Below are 21,217 nucleotides of genomic sequence, written 5' to 3' on the forward strand. Positions count from 1 at the left end.
CTGGTGATTCTCTTACTCCTTAAATAAACAACTTGCCCGACTGGCAAAAGAGGAACACCCCAATGTGATGGTCCAGCCTGGGACTATGTTGGAAGCTTTAAGACTGATACTGCTAGGTGCATGTTATAACTACCACCCCACTGTGTACTGACACGTTGCAGTAATTTGCATGAATTCATAAACCTACTTAATTGTTAATTTATGAGAATGATTTGTTGTTTGATGGGTTCCACACTGGAATCTTTCTTTCGTCAACACTATTACAATTTGGAAACAGACACGTTACACTATGTTTCATAATTACACGTTCCCAGAGAGGTCCGCTTTCTGAGCGCTAATGTCATCAAGATAGAATGGGGGTAAGCCGGCTGTGTTTGGAATTTGATGTTGTCCCACTATAGAATAGATGCCTCTTTATTCATAGATGAATTTACTCTTAAACGAGGTACGAGTATCTAATCTACAGCGAGTTTACGTCGAATTTCACACCAATATAGGTTTATCTGCGTAGTAGTCATAAACACATACAGAAGTAAACAGGCCATTCGTTCCACTGAACAGAGTGGAACCGTCGATCTTGTTACACACTTAACGAGGGTGTTTTTCATTCCGATTGTCTTATGCACAGACTTAAATATGTAACACAAGGCTGCCTGGTCTTCGTGACTGCCTGTGGTGGGTAAATCAGTAGAAGAGAACTCACTATTTGATTGTCATTGAAGGGTATAAGATCATTGATATCACTGTGTTTGGATTTTGCAAATCCTAGCAGAAATTCTGCGTATTTAAGGAAACAGATAAACAGGAAGTGGGGAGTAATGAGTGCCCAACAGGATACCTACTGTTTACCTAAATGTCATACCGTCAGATTGTACATAGATGGTATCAGTGAGAAAGTACAATATTTCACATATTCTTTCCTCAGTAAACATCAGATGGCATTTGCTGTCTTGTTTGACACTATGTCCTGAACCTTTGAGTGAATGAGTGAGTGTGGGTTTTATGCCGCCTTTAGCAATATCGCAGCAATATCACGGCGGGGGACACCAGAAATGGGCTTCATACGTTGTACCCATGTTGGGTTTCGAACCCGGGTCTTCAGCTTGACGAGCGGACGCTTTAACCACTAGGCTACCCCATCGCCCCGTGAACCCCTGAAACTAGATATGCAACTGTCTATAGTCAACAAGTTTCCAATGGTCCGTTTACTTTCATGTCAATTATACCAAGTTGTTTGATCAACCAGTTCACGTATTGTTCTTACATAATGGTCATGCTGTTTGAGACCGTGTCGGGGTGCGGGGCAGCTACAAACCCATCAGGACAGCCAGGGTTCGGAAGACAAGTGGCTGGGTATTGCTGTTCTGTTTTTTCCAATTTTGGCATCCTGATAATAACAACATCACACACTGACGTTACCCACTCCGTAAGATATTCAACAAGTCCCTCTTCTCTTGTAGCCCATGATGTCGCATACACTTCAATAAGTGTCATTATCACTTATGATTTTCAGAGTTGTGACCCCTACTGGAAGGAGGCTGCTCATTTAAAAGTATGCCCCAGAAACACTGACGATGGGTGGATACTGCATATGGACACCATTTGAGTAAACTCTGTCACAGTTGCGATTGAAATGATTCCATTCGTCCAGCTTGGACAACCAGAGATAACGGACGAGCGGTGAGGAACGGAAGCAATTCATGAGCAGCTCGTGTTTTTCCGTGCACTCGCTGATCTAAAGATACGACCTGGAACAAGCATACTGAGCAGAGAGATGCTGTATCGTGCGTACAAACGGCGTCAGCTGTTTCCACTCACTACAACCAGGATGATCGATAAGAACGGAAGCAATTCTTGAGCATGCTCGTGTTTTCTAATGCACAAAATGTTACTGATCTAAAGATACGACCTGGAACAAGCATACTGAGCAAGAGATGTCATTTGTATCGTGCGTGAGCGGCGTCAGCTGTTTCCAGTGCATGTTAGTTCACTACAACCAGGATGATCGATAAGACCGCTGTGAGAAATCCAGTGTTATGTCCGTAAAATACTAATCTACAAAATGTTACGACATCGCTGTTAACATACTCCCTGTACTTTTAATCATTATTGTCATTATTAATATTATCTGTGGTAACACCAATGTTAATATTCTCTGTGGTAACACCAATGTTAATATTCTCTGTGGTAATATCAATGTTAATACTCTCTGTGTTTCCATCAATGTTAATATTCACTGTGTTACCATCAATGTTAATATTCTCTGTGGTAACACCAATGTTAATATTCTCTGTGGTAACACCAATGTTAATATTCTCTATGGTAATATCAATGTTAATATTCTCTGTGTTACCATCAATGTTAATATTCACTGTGTTACAATCAATGTTAATATTCTCTGTGGTAACATCAATGTTAATATTCTCTGTGGTAACATCAATGTTAATATTCTCTGTGGTAACATCAATGTTAATATTCTCTGTGGTAACATCAATGTTAATATTCTCTGTGGTAACACCAATGTTAATATTCTCTGTGGTAACATCAATGTTAATATTCTCTGTGGTAACACCAATGTTAATATTCTCTGTGGTAACACAATGTTAATATTCTCTGTGGTAACACCAATGTTAATATTCTCTGTGGTAACACAAATGTTAATATTATCTGTGGTAACACCAATGTAACACCAATATTTAATATTCTCTGTGGTAACACCAATGTTAATATTTCTCTGTGGTAACACATCAATGTTAATATTCTCTGTGGTAACACCAATGTTAATATTCTCTGTGGTAACATCAATGTTAATATTCTCTGTGGTAACACCAATGTTAATATTCTCTGTGGTAACATCAATGTTAATATTCTCTGTGGTAACATCAATGTTAATATTCTCTGTGGTAACATCAATGTTAATATTCTCTGTGGTAACATCAATGTTAATATTCTCTGTGGTAAGCATCAATGTTAATATTCTCTGTGGTAACACCAATGTTAATATTCTCTGTGGTAACATCAATGTTAATATTCTCTGTGGTAACATCAATGTTAATATTCTCTGTGGTAACATCAATGTTAATATTCTCTGTGGTAACATCAATGTTAATATTCTCTGTGGTAACACCAATGTTAATATTCTCTGTGGTAACATCAATGTTAATATTCTCTGTGGTAACATCAATGTTAATATTCTCTGTGTGTAACATCAATGTTAATATTCTCTGTGGTAACATCAATGTTAATATTCTCTGTGTTACATCAATGTTAATATTCTCTGTGGTAACATCAATGTTAATATTCTCTGTGGTAACATCAATGTTAATATTCTCTGTGGTAACATCAATGTTAATATTCTCTGTGGTAACACCAATGTTAATATTCTCTGTGGTAACACCAATGTTAATATTCTCTGTGGTAACACCAATGTTAATATTCTCTGTGGTAACAAGAACGCAATGTTAATAGTTAGAATATCGTTCTTTTCAGTAGCTATTATTTCACCTGTATGTATCAATCAACACTGATGAATGAAGTCAATGACAGAATATGGCCTCTACTGCTGGATACATCAATATATTATTTGGCCATGAGCATGGTGTTTTTTATTAAAAAAATGCATGGATTATGGCAAAATTATATAATCCATTTTCGTCAGATTGTTTACTGATAAAGTGTTAGTTGATAACGGTTTCAATTCTCAACCAAAATACATTGACAACCTAAGGCTGTTTGGCTTTTTACGCATGTGAAATCTCTGTGGGCGGATGGTCGTGACCTGTGTCCTATATATACAACTAGGTGAATATCATTTCCGTCTCGAGAGATTTACCAACGTGTAAACGTCTAACACATACGTCACTTCGGTCTTTTCTCCCGCAGCAAACAAATAAGACGTCGTTAATGAGATCTTGAGAGGTGAGGTAAAATGGGGTTTAACGTCGTATTTCGCTCATATGACGACGTGCATGCGTGTAAATATTTCTGTCTACCTATATATCTATCTATATCTATATATATCAGCCCAGACTTAACCTGGTTTATAGTGCTTGCCCACTGAGATACCATGCCGCAGTTAAGCATGAATACCCCACTCAGACACATTATACTGACTCCGAGCCGACCAGTCCTTGTTGTACCCGTTAATGCCGAGCGCCAGGCAGGGACCAACAAGTGCCATACTTTAACGTCTTTTGGAATGATGCTTGTCGTAAGAGGCGACTAACGGGATCAGGTGATGAAGCTAGCTGACTTGGTTGACACATGTCATCGTATCCAAATTGCGTAGATCGATGCTCATGATGTTGCTCACTGGATTGTCTGGTCCAGACTCCACTCACTCACTCACACATGGGGTGGTTTCAGTCTCATTGGTCATGAGCTGACAAGAGTGGCTTATTCAGAAGAGACACCCAAAGTAACCAGTCAGCGTCATCATTTAGTAACGTCAAGGTAAACGGCTTTCCTCGATCGCTGTATCTCAAGCAACAACCTTCTACACTTGCTCATAACAAACGATGTATTAAATGTAAACAAAATATTTATTCGTCTAGAAAAGTAATAAAATATAGGTCTATATACATACAAAATATAGTGAAAATAACATTATGCGAATTATTAACGTGTAGCTTTAACAAGTATATATTGAAACGACATCGTGTCTTTTAAGCCTCAAAGACACCACAACAGGAAATATTCTCAGTGGGATATACATTGTCATGTTTATGCTGCTTTCCCCCAGCCGTGTCCACTGCGCCCAGCAAAGGTCATCGTTAGACCAAGAAGGTCACTCACAATAAACCTTGGATGAAGTGGTTTGGGTGTTTTTTTAGAAGCCATTTACAAATCTGTTGTCCGCATTGGAACTTCGGTCAGTATTCAGACAGGTTATTTCCGAAGTGGACGTCTAAACTGATAATTTTCCGAATTAACAAACTTCGTACCGAAATGTGCATGAGAAGGATAACAGAAGACAGTGCTACATTTACAGGATTCCAGCCAAGCTGTTATTGTCATAGTGTCTGACTCCTCGAGTCATCGGCCGTCATAGGAGCAGATATACTCAAACACACAGCTGAAGATAGACGAACTGCAGTGCCGAGGATGGTGAAGGCAAAATGATATGAAATAGATACATTACTTAATGTAATACACGGTCTACAAGAATCTCGACTGACACGACATACAGACGGACGGACAAATCCACGCTGACCACATGCAACAACATAGGGTCTGTCCATCTCTCCGTCAATCCAAATATCGTACATTAAAACACAGGTGCAGGTTACAACTTACACACTTAATATTACATGTAATGTGGACTTTTCAGGAGTTGTCAGTGCATAACCAACGCTTTCGATGATACACACCGCATGTGGAATAGACGTAAAAGCCTGTTAAACATGCTAATTAGATTTCAATCATTTCAATTTCAGTCGGTTCTTGTAACGACAAATTGATGTAAGGCACAGGACAGATGGGCGGAGAGCCTGACAATGACTGTATAGCATTTAAAACAGAAGTTTACATGCGATGGCCAAGACCCACGTGACCAGGAGCGGGGCGACTGAAGCAGCAGCATTGGGGCCATCATCTTCAACATTCTCGGCTGTAGCCGGCTGGAGGAAGAAGTTGTATGTGACGGAGGGATCTTTAGGGAGGCTGACGCTGAACGCGTTACCAGACATCATCGGAGTCACAGACTCATAAGCGGAACCCTTCATTACCTGTAACAATATAGATGTAGAATTTAGAACTACGGTGTCATATACTTACTGTTTGTGAAATAATTATGACGCAGTGAAAGAAATGTTAACTGATTACGCGAAATCAACGTTCTTGACGCCCAGATATTTGGAATGCTTACATCGAGTCCATTTCTCACGTAATAAAATATTCAAGATTCTTGATAAACTTATCATTTTCTCTGATTTTAAAACATCTAATATTGAATTTACACAAATACATCTTTAATATAGGAGTAAAAAAAGACAACGGGGGCCGTGTCAAGAGTCCATGACATCTGGTTAAACGCAGTCATGATTTCAGTATCACTTACCTTCTTGGAGAGTTTGACAACGCCTCCGTCTCCGAGGGTGTAGGCGACCCCGTCTGTCCCCGCAGTTGTTGTCATTGCCGGAGTTTCCGATCCCTTTATGTTCAGCATCAGCTTCAGTTTGTCAGCAGTGCCGTCGAATGTAAGGCCCGTCAGCTCTACCATCACTCTCACGTCTCCGCTCATCACTGTCGTATTTTCGCCGTCCACAGGGACATTGCCGTCCTGGGTAAACACGTCAATGTACACCTTGAACTTTCCCCCAAAGACGTCGGCAGTGCCTACCAGTCTCCTGGAAGTCGGGGCTGTTGTTTGGTCCGTCGCATTTTCAAACATGAACGTTGCTTCAGCAAAACTGTTGGTTAGATTAGCAATTGTAGAGTTATCCGCTTTGATCTGTTGAAGATCCTCGAACATCACAGTCAGTTTGTTCTTGTCCTTGGAAATGTCCGCCTGTTTGGACGCCATTAGCGATTTGGTCATAAACTCCACGTAAGTCATATTGGTGTTTACTTTGTAGGTGGCTGCAGTACAGGCGCCCACAAGCAATACCAACACGACAACACTCAGCTTCATTATCGTGCTGAAATATTACAAGTCTGTCTTAGTAATAAGGTACAAAGTGCCTCTCTCCTGTAGATGTGACGGTGATGTTGTAATCGCACCGGTAGACGCTCCCAGCAATGAGGATGTACAAGTACCTTTATTACCTGCACAAACCACGTGTCACGTGCCCCACAGGTGGAAATACACCACTGCTCTCTCATTGGTTGTCCTGCCTCGCTACGACAGGTTATGCATTACCCGGGCAATCACATCGACCATGAAAAGAGGCCGTATTTTCACAGTCTAAAAAACATGGGTGGTTGAGATGATTGAGAACACGGACAGGAAAATTCAAAAGCTTGCAGTTGTCGTCTATATTGGTTCCGTGTATATCTTCTGAGCATCATCTATGGTGACGATGTGGTATACAAATACAGATATCGAGATTTGTATGAGTAGGTGAATGTATAAATAGGAGAATATTGGGTTTTATACCACGGGAATATTGGAAGTATTAGATATTAATCCCAGCAGCTCGTTTCGTGTGTACAGCGAAGTTCGATTATGGCAAACTGACTTAAGTGAGATTTAGAGTGATCTTAGCAGAGTTGACCGGAGTCATGCCAGGTATCCCTGGAAGGATGTGTTATGCTGGTGTATTCGTTTACAAATAGCATGGGCTGCACAGGCGTTTAGCAGAGGAACGTGGCCAGCCAGATGGGAGACGCCAGCGTCGGGGGAGTCAGGCGTTGTCATCGTTACATGATATTTCAGATGAAGTAACAATGGCAAAGGGAAGACCCAGGATGTTTGAAACACCAGCAAGCTGCAACCACATTCAAACACAAATGTGAGCTGCGCTGATATTAACATGAGACCAACACCATGCCTTAGCTTCCCCGCACTAGTCGGCAGACCCATGGACGTATTTTATTTGTTAACAAGCTCTTCTGTGAGGTCCGGATACAGCACTGAGATGTCTCTGTGGCCGACGCCTAAACCGGTTTTTGTCAATCAGTCAGCATATTTCGCAATATCCCATCCCAATAGCCGAGCATAGTAGTCACTGAGTTCGACTTTCGTCGTTTTTACAAATATACACATGGACATGAACATGAATTAGGCGTGGCGTGGCGTGTGTGCGTGTGCGTGTGCGTGTGCGTGTGCGTGTGCGTGCGTGCGTGCGTGCGTGCGTGTGTGTGTGTGTGTGTGTGTGTGTGTGTGTGTGTGTGTGTGTGTGTGTGTGTGTGTGTGTGTGTGAGATATCGTTGACCAAGAACGTCACGCTGGGTTAAGCAGAAGACAAGCATGATATAGAGACTGTTCTACGCAAAGAAAATAACAATCATACTTGTTCCATTGCTTGGCGATTTGAAAGCACCTAGCATTTCTGTAAACCGGTTTTAACCGTCACAAATTCTTACTGCATCATCGCGGGTTTGAATAGGCTGAGGCGTCAAACCCTTAGTTCAGTCGGTTCAATACTGTGAAAGTAGGTTAATCTCTAACATTGTGTATCATCGCCGTTGTTTTCAGATAAATATGTTTGTCTACAAGTCTCTGTCATGGAGGTTGTACACCCAGTGGTCAATGATGCATGTGTTATACACACACATCAAAGATAAAATAGTTATACACATGAATACTGACAATGATGCGTGTTATAATTGATAAAATGTGAATTATAAGTAAAACTCAATGAAGTATGTGTTATATGTATGACTTATGTATGTGTTATATGTATGAGTGAGTTATGTATGTGTTATGTGTATGGGTGAGTTACGCATGTGGTATATGAATGAGTGAATTGCATGTAGTGCATGTGGCATATATATGTGGTATGTGTATGTATGGATTATGTACATTATGTATGGATTATATACATGAGGTATACGTATGTGGTATATGTATAAGTGAGTTATGCATGTATTTGAAAGAGTGAATAATGTCTGTGGTATATGTATGAGGGAGTTATGTATGTGGTATGTATATGAGTGAGTTATGTATGTGGTATATGTATGAGTGAGTTATGTATGTGTTATATGTATGAGTGAGTTATGTATGTGTTATATGTGTGAGTGAGTTATGTATGTGGTATATGTGTGAGTGGGTTATGTATGTGGTATATGTGTAAGTGGGTTATGTATGTGGTATATGTGTGAATGAGTTATGTATGTGGCATATGTATGAGTGAGTTATGTATGTTGTATATGTATGTCGTATATGCATGAGTGGGTTGTGTATGTGGTATGTATATGAGTGAGTTATGTATGTAGTATATGGATGAGTGAGTTATGGATGTGGTATATGAATGTGGTGCATGAATGTGGTATGTGTATGAGTGAGTTATGTATGTGGTATCTGTATGATCGAGTTATGTATGTGGTATATGTGGGAGTGAGTTATGTATGTGGTATATGGATGTGGTATCTGCATGAGAGTCATTTATGTGGTAGTGAGTTATGTATGTGGTATATGAATTTGGTATATGTATGAGTGAGTTATGTATGTGGTATATGTGGGAGTGAGTTATGTAATTAGTATGTGTATGAGTGGGTTATGTATGTGGTATATGTATGAGTGGGTTATGTATGTGGTATATGTATGAGTGGGTTATGTATGTGGTATATGAATGTAGTACATGAATGTGGTATGTGTATGAGTGAGTTATGTATGTGGTATATGTATGAGTGGGCTATGTATGTGGTATGTGTATGAGTGGGTCATGTATGTGGTATATGTATGAGTGGGTTATGTATGTGGTATATGTATGAGTGGGTTATGTATGTGGTACATGAATATGGTATGTGTATGAGTGAGTTATGTATGTGGTATATGTATGAGTGGGTTATGTATGTGGTATATGAATGTAGTACATGAATGTGGTATATGTATGAGTGGGCTATGTATGTGGTATGTGTATGAGTGGGTCATGTATGTGGTATATGAAAGTGGTACATGAATGTGGTATGTGTGTGAGTGGGTTATGTATGTGGTATATGTGGGAGTGAGTGATGTATGTGGTGTATGTATGAGTGAGTTATGTATCTGGTACTAGTATATGTATGAGTGGGTCATGTATGTGGTAGTGAGTTATGTATGTGGTATATGAATTTGGTATATGTGTGAGTGAGTTATGTAATTAGTATGTGTATGAGTGGGTTATGTATGTGGTGTATGTATGAGTGAGTTATGTATGTGGTATATGTGTGAGTTAGTTATGTAATTAGTATGTGTATGAGTGGGTTATGTATGTGGTATGTGTATGAGTGAGTTATGTATGTGGTATATGTATGAGTGAGTTATGTATGTGGTATATGTGTGAGTGAGTTATGTATGTGGTATATGTGTGAGTGAGTTATGTAATTAGTATGTGCATGGGTGGTATATGTATGTGGTATATGTATGTGGTATATGTATGTGGTATATGTATGTGGTATATGTATGCGGTGTATGCATGAGTGAGTTATGTGTGTGGTATGTGTATTTGCTACGTGTATGATTGAGTTATGTATTAAATAGAACAAACTTTATGGATAACAACTTCTTTTTATTCGTGGACTTCCCATGGCATCCCCCTTATCCCCTATCCTGGCCGAAATGTACATGACGGACCTGGAAGATAAAGCACTAGTTACTGCACCCTTCAAGCCTGCTTGTTGGTATCGCAAAGTGAACGATACCTTCGTCATCCTCCAACCTCAGCAAGATCCCACTCAGTTTCTGACCCATCTCAACAACCAACATCCCCGCATCAAGTTTACCATGGAAACCGAGCACAACCAGCAACTACCTTTCCTTGACGTCATTGTGTCCCCAACCTCCTGTAACCAACTCCAGACCACTGTCTATAGAAAACCTACCCATACGGATCAGTACAGCCACTACAACTCCAATCATCCACCTAAAGTTAAGACCGACATCATCACCACATTACCCAGAAGGGTCAAGAACATCTGTTCAACTAAACTACAAGGTGAAACAGAACACCTCAAGAAAGTCTTTGTAGAACTTAACCACTTTCCATCCCAAATAGTCAACAGAACCATTGCTGCAACACTGTAACCTCCTACCAAAAGACCCAAACCAGATTCAGCCCCCATCAAGATATCAATCCCCTATATTGGCAAACCGTCACATCAAATCTGCCGTCTCCTGAAACAACAAGCTGGCATAGATACCACCTTCTCTGCGTCCTCCAGCCTTAACAACATTCTCCATGCCAATGGAAGAAAACCAGCCACGGTCAAGAACAACAACCCAAAATGTGTCATCTACAAAATAAACTGTGATTGTGGACAGAGCTACATAGGCGAAACGTCTCGACCCATCATCTCTATATCATTGGCTTCCACGCCTGTCCTTTGTCTACTCTCTGGCTTCATCAGCTTACTGCCTAGCCAATTATGTTAATTATGTAGTTTTCTTTGTTACATTGATACATTCAGTATATATATACTGAACACCATTGAAAACGCACCAGTCTAAAATTGTCCATATTTCCATCAAGATGGATTTCAGCATGACAATGATCAATGAATATAACTAACATGAAATCGAAGGGCATGTCCAGTTGAAAAAGTGCTTTAGAAACAAATTCCTGTCCTCAGTATGACTCTTAATTCCAAAATGCATCAGCATGCAGCCACGCCATGAAAAAAAACCATTCTGAAATCATACTGACTGTGACATTAAAAGCATTGTGTATGAGAACCGATGCTCATTGCTTCACTAACGATTGTGAAACGAGGACAGAGATGCCGAGGTTAACACCTCACGAAAGAGAACGTGCACTAGGCATGATTCAGGTTGGCACCAGCAGTAGGGATATTGCTTGACAACTTGGACTTGGCCACTCCACCATCGTTAGGCTTCGTAGATGATATCAGTAGACAGGCAGCAACCGTGACCTTGAATGACCTTGGAGACAACGTGTTACGACGCTGCATCAGGATCGCCATATTGACCTCGTCCATATCAGTGATTGAACACTGCCTACTGCCAGGACTGCTGCACTAGTTCAAGGTTGACGTGGGGGCCATCAGCGCTGACTCCGCCGAAACATCCGGGAACTTGGAGCTGCACTACTGTAGAAGTGGAATGCCATCCTCAAGAACTCTATTCGGACGCTTATTGACTCAATGAGGAGACGTTGAACTGCATGTGTCAATGCAAATGACGGTCACACGCGATATTGACTTTTCGCTTTGACCCCACGTGTGTTTGATCCTTTCTGACTGTGGAACATTTCAATGAATGAGCGTCTTTTCTATGTTGTTGTTTTTGTCAGTCGTCCATCTGTTATTATCCACTCTAAAAATATCAATTCCTTACACGTGCTTTTAATAATCTGAACTTTTATAAGTGGTGCGTTTTCAATGATGTTCAGTATATATAAATGGGCAAGCACGTTCACACGGTCAGTAGTATGTCCAACTTAAACCTAGATGCAGATCTGGCACCGTAACCCCATTGAGGCTACAAAACATCGACGAGAGTCAAGGAGAGATAATTCCACATCGGAGGAAACTTATGTAGGAGTTCCTGCAGTGTTGTTGGAGGAATCAGATGACGTCGTAAACAGCGCTCCATGTCAACCCAGACTTTGATATATCAGGGGCCTCACGGACCAGGGTAACGCTGTTTGGATTAAGATACTCCAGTACAGCTAGAGCAAAATGTGTTCTGCTCCTGGAGAGTTTAACGTCGATGTCCTTGTGCCATGACTGGTCATCAGTCTTGCACGTGTAGACGTCAAACTGTTCTCTTAGACACACCTCTAATTCCAGAGAGCAATGGACCTGGCTTCTGATTTGAGAAGGGCGGTGGGGTAGCCTAGTGGTTAAAGCGTTCGCTCGTTTCGCCGAAGGCCCGGGTTCGATTCCCCACATGAGGACAATGTGTGAAGCCCATTTCTGGTGTCCCCCGCCGTGATGTTGCTGGAATATTGCTAAAAGCGGCGTCAAAATAAACTCACTCATTCGCTGACTCTGGTTTGAGAGTCAAGCCAATAGTTCTGATGGGTGTTGGCTGGTTGCTAGATTACCCTCCGATTCATGATGTAGTTTTTACCCCAAATTTTAATTTTTTTTAAAAATTTTGTGTGGCCAAATCTTCTTTTGTCGAACACAGTGTAAGTGACTTTCGGGACTTACAAAACAACTAGAGGTATTAAGCACATATTGTTCAAAACGAGGATTACATTTAATGAACCAGTAGCTGCAAAGTTGAATATAAATCACTCAAAGTTCCAAAGAATATATAAGTATCCTTTTTTACACAATTTCGATGGCATAAATAGTAATCAACCCAATAAATACGCTTGTTTCAACACTAAAACTAGAGCTCAAAAGAAGATTTATACCGCAAAAAAATACATAAAAATTCACAAAAATATAAATGAAGTGATAAATGCATACCGAGTGATGCCACACACGTACATACCCATCCTTTCCGGGAACAAACGGCGAAACAAGTTGACGAATAAACGTCGCAAAAATCCAAAACTACTTTTTCTGATGTAACACCAAACGCACGTGCATACTGATTCTATACAACAGCCTACACGACACGTGAACAACACAAGAACAGAAAAAGAACACAAAAATATGCCACGTCGAGGCAAATCGAAAGAGAGAGAGAGACAGTGCTGTTTGAATGGCCCAACAAGGAGCTAATCGCGACGTCATTGCCAGAACCTTAGGCTGCACCCGAGCAACTGTCATCAGACAGGCCTGGGAGTGGTCGAACACCGGACCCCCGGTGATGATCGCCACATCCGGTCAGTTCATCAGAGAAATTGTTTTGTAACAGCGACGTAAACGGCAGCAACGGCACTAAGACACTGTATCAGTCGACATACAGTGTACCGGCGACTAAGAGAACGTGGTATTGGAGCACGTCGACCCTACCACGGAGTGCATCTTACTCTTCAAAACCGACGTCGCCGATTGACATGGCACAGGCGAGTTCGACGTTGGCAGATGCGTGACTGGCGACGTCTGATGTTCACCGACGAGAATTGATTTGCCTGTACAGTAATGACGGTCGGGCTCGTGTTTACAGTGTTATGACTATAAGGATGTGTTTTTGTTAATCAAAATGTCACATTAATTAACTTTTAGTTATTATGGGTCACAAAAGTTTAAAGCACTGAGTGTCAATTTGAACTGACACCTTGAACTTAGGCTGTGTAATTTTACCTGTTAAGAGAGTAGGCTGAGGAGTTAGAGTTACCTCATCTTTGTTGTTGTTGCTTCCGGCGGAAGTCTGTGTGATTCATTCCAGTGATTTCTATAAGGTCGTAGTGTGATCTAAAGTACCCTAGTGAGGCGTGGCTACTGCTAGACTGACTGACTGAGTTTAGTTTTACGCCGCTTTTAGCAATATTCCAGCAATATCACGGCGGGGGACACCAGAAATGGGCTTAACACATTGTGCCCATGTGGGGAATCGAACCCGGGTCTTCGGCGTGACGAGCCTACTGCTAGAACTCTCGAGAACTATATTATAGGTATAAAGGGGATGGTTGTTGAGATGTGTGGGGGACTACTACTACTTTGGATTTACGCTCATCTGTCTGCTAACATCGACGTTTCAAGACCGATGCCTCGTCTACATTGATCTTTCAACAGCTGTCAACAATCTTCAATCCGTACATCTAATTACCAGAAATATCAAGACTTTGGTGAGTTAATATCTTAGATTTGTGAATCAATATTTTAGATTTGTGTTGGACATCTGTACTGTCATTCATTGTAACCGTGTTTGTTTGTTATATTATTGAATATCATAGATATGTCTGTTTTCTGTTTTGCTGGTTTAAAGGGGAATCACTAGACATTTGTCACGGTAATTTCTAAACTGTAACAACAGACGAGTGGGTGAACGTTTAGCGCCGAATTGCGTTTAGTAAGTCCGACCGTTTGGACCCGGTATGGCGTGCAGAGGGATCTGCGGCGATATCAAAACGAGACTTGTGATTATTCATCGTAAAACCTGAATGCTCGAAGATTAGGGGTGAAGTTTTGCGACCAGTTGTGTTGCCATGCATCGAGCAATAACCACGTGGCATTGTCTACCAACATGGTCTTGGTCTCATGCAACAAGCCTGACAAACGACTTTCTGCATTACGCTAACATCGTTGTTTTGCGGTAGTCAGCTTTTTCCCCCGACGTGAATCCAGTAGAACACACGGGACTACCTGGATCGACAAAATCAGAAGACTACCAGCGCCCCTGTCAATGTTCAACTGGAACAATGTCTCCTACAGGAATGGCAACGTATCACGCCTAACGTCATTCGTCGTCTTACGTCATGAATGCGTCGACGTGTTTGGCCTGTATTGACGCCAATGGTGGTCACACTCACTATTGATTCAACATTTGATGACAATTTACAGAAAAGAACATTTTGTTGATTTGTGTGAAAGTTCAGACTATGACACCACGTGTCTTTCAGTGTCAGTCAAACGGTACTTTCGACTTTGTATGAAATGAAATTCTGTACATTTGCTGTAGAACTGAATAGTTACTCTACTGAAATTAAACCGATTTTCATTTATATATGCTTTTCTCTTCTTTCAAATTTGGTCAAACACACTATATACTTTCATTTGAGAACTAGTTTATAAATACGCGGTCCAATTTTTTTATTCATTATCATGTGGTATCTTATTTTTATATTTAATATACTGACTCGCATTGGTATATTGTTACTTGTGGGTACGACTGTTGAAGCACGATAAGTTCACCATTCGGCGAAGGGCTTGTATCGTCGTATTCCCTGTTTGATGGTGATTCGTGGGTACCTGACCATGATGGCCGGAATTGTAGAATCGACTCTTGTGTGTTTGGAAAAGGCATTAATGCTGTTATTTGTTATCGTATTTTTAAACAAAAACTGATTCAAGCATACTGATCGTGTGTGTTGTACTGATAAAATCAGGTAAAATTACAAAAAAATATCCACCTTTCTGAATATTTGTGAAATGGTGAATAACAATAATTGTATCTACTTCGCGACGACCACGACATCGTCATAATACGCCAGAACGATAATGTTTGGGAATTGTGTTGTATTCTTCTTTATCTAGATGTTAATGTTATACAGTGATAGTTTCTTTTAGGTATACAGTGACATAACGGTAGTTCTCAATGCCATCGTTGCAGTGTTCCATAATGCACTTGCGAAAATACAATACACATTTCCCGTCCTTGAAGACATTGGAAATATTTATGTATTTCCTGTGATCACTTGAATTTAACTAAATAAAAGGTTCATCGTATGTATAAGTGCCTTATGAAATACGTTCATCTATAAATTAGACGCAGTTTCCTGTTTTTGGAGAGCCTCGAGAGACTTCTTGTTCAGTATATTCGCCTATGAAGGCGTTCAGATGAGGACGATATTGCACAGTATTATATATGAATGATTCCTATCAACATTGTGGTGGAAAAGTTTTGCCTGAGACCTCCATTACCATTACCCTTGTACACAACTACTGTCTGGTTGCATCTGATGCTAGTGACATTTATTACCCACGTGGTCAACGTATGGGTAGTTGCATACTAATCTCGTACGTCACACGAGTGTTGTATCGCGTTGACCTGTGTCGTAACGACTTGACCTGAGATTCTAACGATTTGATTGGATAACCGATGACCTCTCAATTAGGTCACATTCTGACGTAACTATTTTTTCATTCATAACAAACACGTGAATTCATTCATTATACAACTTAAATGCATTGTGGGAATGTAAACATTGCGAACGTTGCCGTGTCGCTGTCTAATTGTGAGTCGAACTGAGACATTATATCCGTCGAAAAACATAAACGCAATGTTTCCACCAGTGATGTTAGCCGAATGAAGCAACTGCAAACCAAGAAACGGGCTTGTTACGACGTAAATTGTAATAAAAACGCAAATTGTAATACTTGCAGCTAATTGTAATAAACTTGACGTAAATTGTAATAAAAACGTAAATTGTAATAAAAATTGACGTAAATTGTAATACGCAAATTGTAATAAAAATTGACGTAAATTGTAATAATTTTCGTTGCGGTAAAATGTAATAAATATTTACGTAAATTGTAATAACAGTTTTAATCACTCGTCAATACGCGGACGTTTGTTTTTCGTTGCATTTCATACATCAAATAAGCTTGTTAGGGCGATAACTCAAGAAAGAAATGATGGATTTTGTTCAAATTTGGTACCAAGGTATATTGGCGAGATTCACCGACAGAAGTGAAATGGAGTGACCTTGAGATAATTTTCAAGGTCACAGCAAAAATCTGAGGGTTTTGCCAATATAAAGATTGTTAGCGCGATAACCCAAGAATGAATTGACAAATCTTAGCTAAATGACGAAAATTATATCCGTCCTGATATATAATCGATATAATCTGTTCTCTGTATCATGTCTTTTCGCAAATATCTTTTGAGGTTTTGATATGTATACATATAAAGTGGGGGTGGGGTAGGGGTGGGTTTTCTAACGGGTATATCTAACACACTTGCATGCATGTAGAGTCGGAGAGGTGGGTGGGTGTTCTAACGGGTATAACTACGAGGGACGTTCAAATAGTAGTCAGCCTCACCTAGAATATGATACAAATGCAGCTGTTTTTATGTTTTATTTTTCTAAATATTATCTGTCAGCCTCAAGCAAATTGGTTTTGCTATGTTGCAGCCTCACGATCCCCATTTTGTGAGACTTTGTATCTTGGCTTGGTACTCCCCAAAAACGTAAAATCTGCAATAAAATGCATCACAAACTTCAGGAAACAAAATATGGTATGTTTGAGATTGGTAGAAGTCGGCTAGAATGAAACTTAGATAGTAAACTGCACAAAAAAAGCAATTTCAAAACTACAATCGCTTTTTCAAATGACTCCCCATTCTGTTTACTGAAAGAACTCGAGAAAGAAATGATGGCTTTTGTTCAAATTTGGTACCAAGGTTTATTGACTGGAGATTGGAGATTTACTGACACCACTTGAATTTAGTGACCTTGAGGTCATTTTAAAGGTCACAGCGAAGGTGTAACAGTTTTGCACATGCCAAGCTTGGTAGCCGCGAACTCAGGAAAGTATTAATAGATTTTGATCCAATTTTATATCAAGGTGTATTGGCGGGATTCCCCCTACACCAATTGCTTTGGAAACTTGTGCTCATTTTAAGTTCACAGTGAAAAGTGTTTTGCACATGTCTAACTTTTAGTGCGAAAATACAAGACAGAATTAATATATGTTTTGCTTACAGGTGGTACCAACATGCGTTGGGAGTATCGACTAACGCCAGTCGAATTCAGTGACCTTCGGATTATTTTCAAGGTCACAGCGAGTATTCTTGCGATATCTCCAAACCTAATGGATGGATTGTTCGCATTTTGTATCAAGGCACCAGATGACAGTTTCGGTAACGTTTACATAATTTTCAGGGTCAGACAGAGGATAATTGCGACATTCAGATATCGACATGTGGCGGGGGTAATAGCTATGTTTGTGACAAACGCTTTGTCATTACTAATTTTCAAATTTTTGTTAGCATATGGTTTCTATAATTTCATGTTAATTCTTCCAGCTGTGAAATTATTTGTGACACGTCTTAAAAAAGCCAGAGATTATTTGTGTATGTTTCGAAAATTAAAGTTAATTGTTTTTCATTATGGAGTTATTTTCGATGTTGACGCAAGGACAACAGGATATTGTTTGTTTACGCTTTGAAATGTACGTTTCTTTTTCTTCATTTTCGAATTATTTTCAATGTTGACGCAATGACATATTTGAAGTTAATTTAATGTTTGAATCATATTTGATTTATTATGATTTATGTTTCGATCATACATTCATATATTGCGTTGTCATAGTTTAACCTGGTTCGTATTATTTTCTTCATCATATTACCACATATTATTGTATTTTTATGAGAGGGAATTTTAAGTTACATTTACTAAGGATATCATAAATCGCTGGCGCCTGGTTATTCCTTGCCACATAGCAGTCAATCTGTTGTATTTGATTGATGCATTTAAAATAAAATGTAGAAATGATATTGAATTGCATCATTTGCTTCAAGGAATCGATCAGATGTGCTCGTTATCAAAGTAGAGTCAAAACTTCTTTCTGTAAGGTATACAGTGGAAATTGACACCTTAATTGTTATGGGTAGACTAAAGAAATCATTTATTTAGTTTCACCGCTCAAAATACAACAAAGAATTCAACGGGTGGCATTAACCTGAAAGAATGATCATAGCAATGCTTATAACCTACGAGGGCAAACATATCGGGGATAATTTGTTTTGATGCGATATGCAGCGGGTAAAATATCACTTTGTCATTGTGACATGACATCATGAACAATGTTATGACGTCACATTGCTTCTAAGAAGACGCCTTCTAAATACAACGATGACGGGGAGCCTGCCTTTGTTGGACAGTAGATTATCGCGTAATTTCCGCAATTAAAGACTTCGGTAATAAATAGAAAATGATATTCGTGACCATAATATGCTAGGTTAACGACCTAAATATCGGCATATCCCTTCTCTGGTTCCGAAAATACCAAGATTTAGGCAGTTGTGTTGTAAACTGATATTTATCTTCTATAAAGTCGGCTATATTCAAACCATGAGAAATGTCGTCAAATAATGTGTGATGACAGTTAACAGCGTTCCAATAGTGTCCATATACATGTATTTCTCTGTCGAATCGTTGCAGCGTTCTATAATGCACTTAAGAAAAACAATATATGTTTTCCGACCGTGAAGTCATTAACAAGAATTATGCATTTTCTGCAGTCACTTGTGAATTGAACTAAATAAAGGTTCATCTGATTAATGAGTATCGAGGAAATTTGTTCATCTATAAATTAGACGCAGCTTCATGTTTTTCAAGACATCTTTCCGGAATAGGCGTCTGTGAAGGCGTTCAGATAATGACGATATTGCACAGTATTTTTCATGAGATTCCTGTCAACAGTAAGGTTTGATAATAGATCGACTTTATTCAGCAGTGTTGGCCCTGGGGCCTATAGTACGATTACAGTTTGATTACTTGCACGTGGTGCTATTAACATATTAAGTTTCTATTGGTATTGAATGCATATTTCAGATAAAAGCTATGGTATTAATTTCACAACATCTATATTGTTTGGTGTGAAAAGATTTGGCAATGTGTGTTCATACATTACTTGGCAAATAATTAATAAATGATATTGATAGCATCTTCACGACTTGGCCATACAGTCATGACAATTTAAGGAGTGAAAAGTGAGCGATAGGTCTTGTGGGAATTCAAAGATTCATTAAGACTGTAGCCGTCTAAGCGTAACTCTGTGTGTAATATTTATACATTTTCTATCCACGGACAACATGCCTCTAATATTAATATTATTTTCATGGATTCATCATATTTTATCTATAGCTGTGCTATAGTTTTTCATTAAAATGTCTTTTCTGTTGCTGGAATTGAAGTAATTCCTACACAGAGCTGGGATCATATAATGTCTTTGAAATATAAATTATGCAAACGGCTGGAACCTTGTGTTCCATTTCAAAACGTTCGTAACGCTACGACATTTGCATGCCTATGATAAACTATAGAGTTGGCCTCAACCATTGACTGGATTACATTCTCTTCGTCAGCAGAGAAATTTCGACTTCTCTTTTTCCTTGGGGTGCAGGCGACATTTTGCGTTTCCATTTTGGTAAACCGGAAGTAAACAGAAAACGGAACTATGGGATATATGGAAGCTAACCAGTGATGTTAACCACACTTAAACTTTGACGGCGACGTTAGCCAACGGCATGACTAACCATGTTTTTAACAACGCATATTTAACGTCCGGTTACCTAACGGCCGGTTAAGGATTTAACCGGCCGTTAGGAGTTAACCGGCGGTTACGATAACCGAGTATTGAACAACCGGGCCCAGATAGATAGTTAGTTAACTAACTAAGTACGTTTCCACGAACACCATCATTTTCTAATTTGTGCAATAAACCTTTATGCCATGCCCTGTAAAAGCTTTTGAAATATCACAAAACAGCATACAGTAAAGGTGGTGATTATCTAGGACTGAGCATATATTATGATAAATGTCTATGTTGAGATGTAGTAGAATGACTAGCAGTAAAACCTGACTGGAATTTACTTAAAATGTTATGTTCAAGGAAATGGTCGTGCACATGCTTTACCATTATTCTTTCAAGGATTTGCCAAAGGACAGGTAATAAACTATTAGGTCTGTAATTAGTTGGGAGGGATGCATCTCCTTCTTTCAAAATAGGAGTAACATTACCCGTTTTCCACAATGTAGGAAATACAGTCACTCAGTGATATATTATACAACAAACAAAGAGGTTCAGCTATAGATGTACAAATTCGTTTTAACACTCTCATGTTAATGCCATCAGGTCCACTAGATTTGTTTGCTGGTAAGTTCTTATCAGATACCTCCTTTTCGGTTACAATGACATTTGTTATACTGTTAACACAGCGATGGCTAACAGGTAGCAAAGTCTTGCCGCTATCAGTAACATTTGAAACAGATACAAAATATTCATTTAATGTTTGAGCTTTATCCAATCTGTAAAAACTGAAGGTATC

General features: G+C 39.5%; 1 protein-coding gene across 2 annotated transcripts in view; it reads right to left on the reverse strand.

The window, feature by feature from the left end:
- The window catches only part of LOC124287723, a 42,145-nt gene extending 35,386 nt beyond the window's left edge, over positions 1-6,759 (reverse strand). Inside the window, exons 1-2 of one of the 2 annotated variants that reach the window (XM_046724257.1) lie at positions 6,059-6,754; positions 4,523-5,726 (exon numbers count right to left, since the gene is read on the reverse strand). In XM_046724257.1, coding sequence (XP_046580213.1) covers positions 5,511-5,726; positions 6,059-6,631 — 789 coding nt within the window. In that variant the 5' untranslated portion in view covers positions 6,632-6,754 and the 3' untranslated portion in view covers positions 4,523-5,510. Of the gene's footprint in view, positions 1-4,522; positions 5,727-6,058 lie in introns of those variants that run through there. The other variant, XM_046724258.1, reaches the window with a different exon arrangement.
- Between the last annotated feature and the right edge of the window lie 14,458 nt (positions 6,760-21,217).

This window comes from Haliotis rubra, unplaced genomic scaffold (genome assembly GCF_003918875.1).
Source record: "Haliotis rubra isolate DU_JTF1 unplaced genomic scaffold, ASM391887v1 Scf405, whole genome shotgun sequence".
Lineage (NCBI taxonomy): Eukaryota > Metazoa > Mollusca > Gastropoda > Lepetellida > Haliotidae > Haliotis > Haliotis rubra.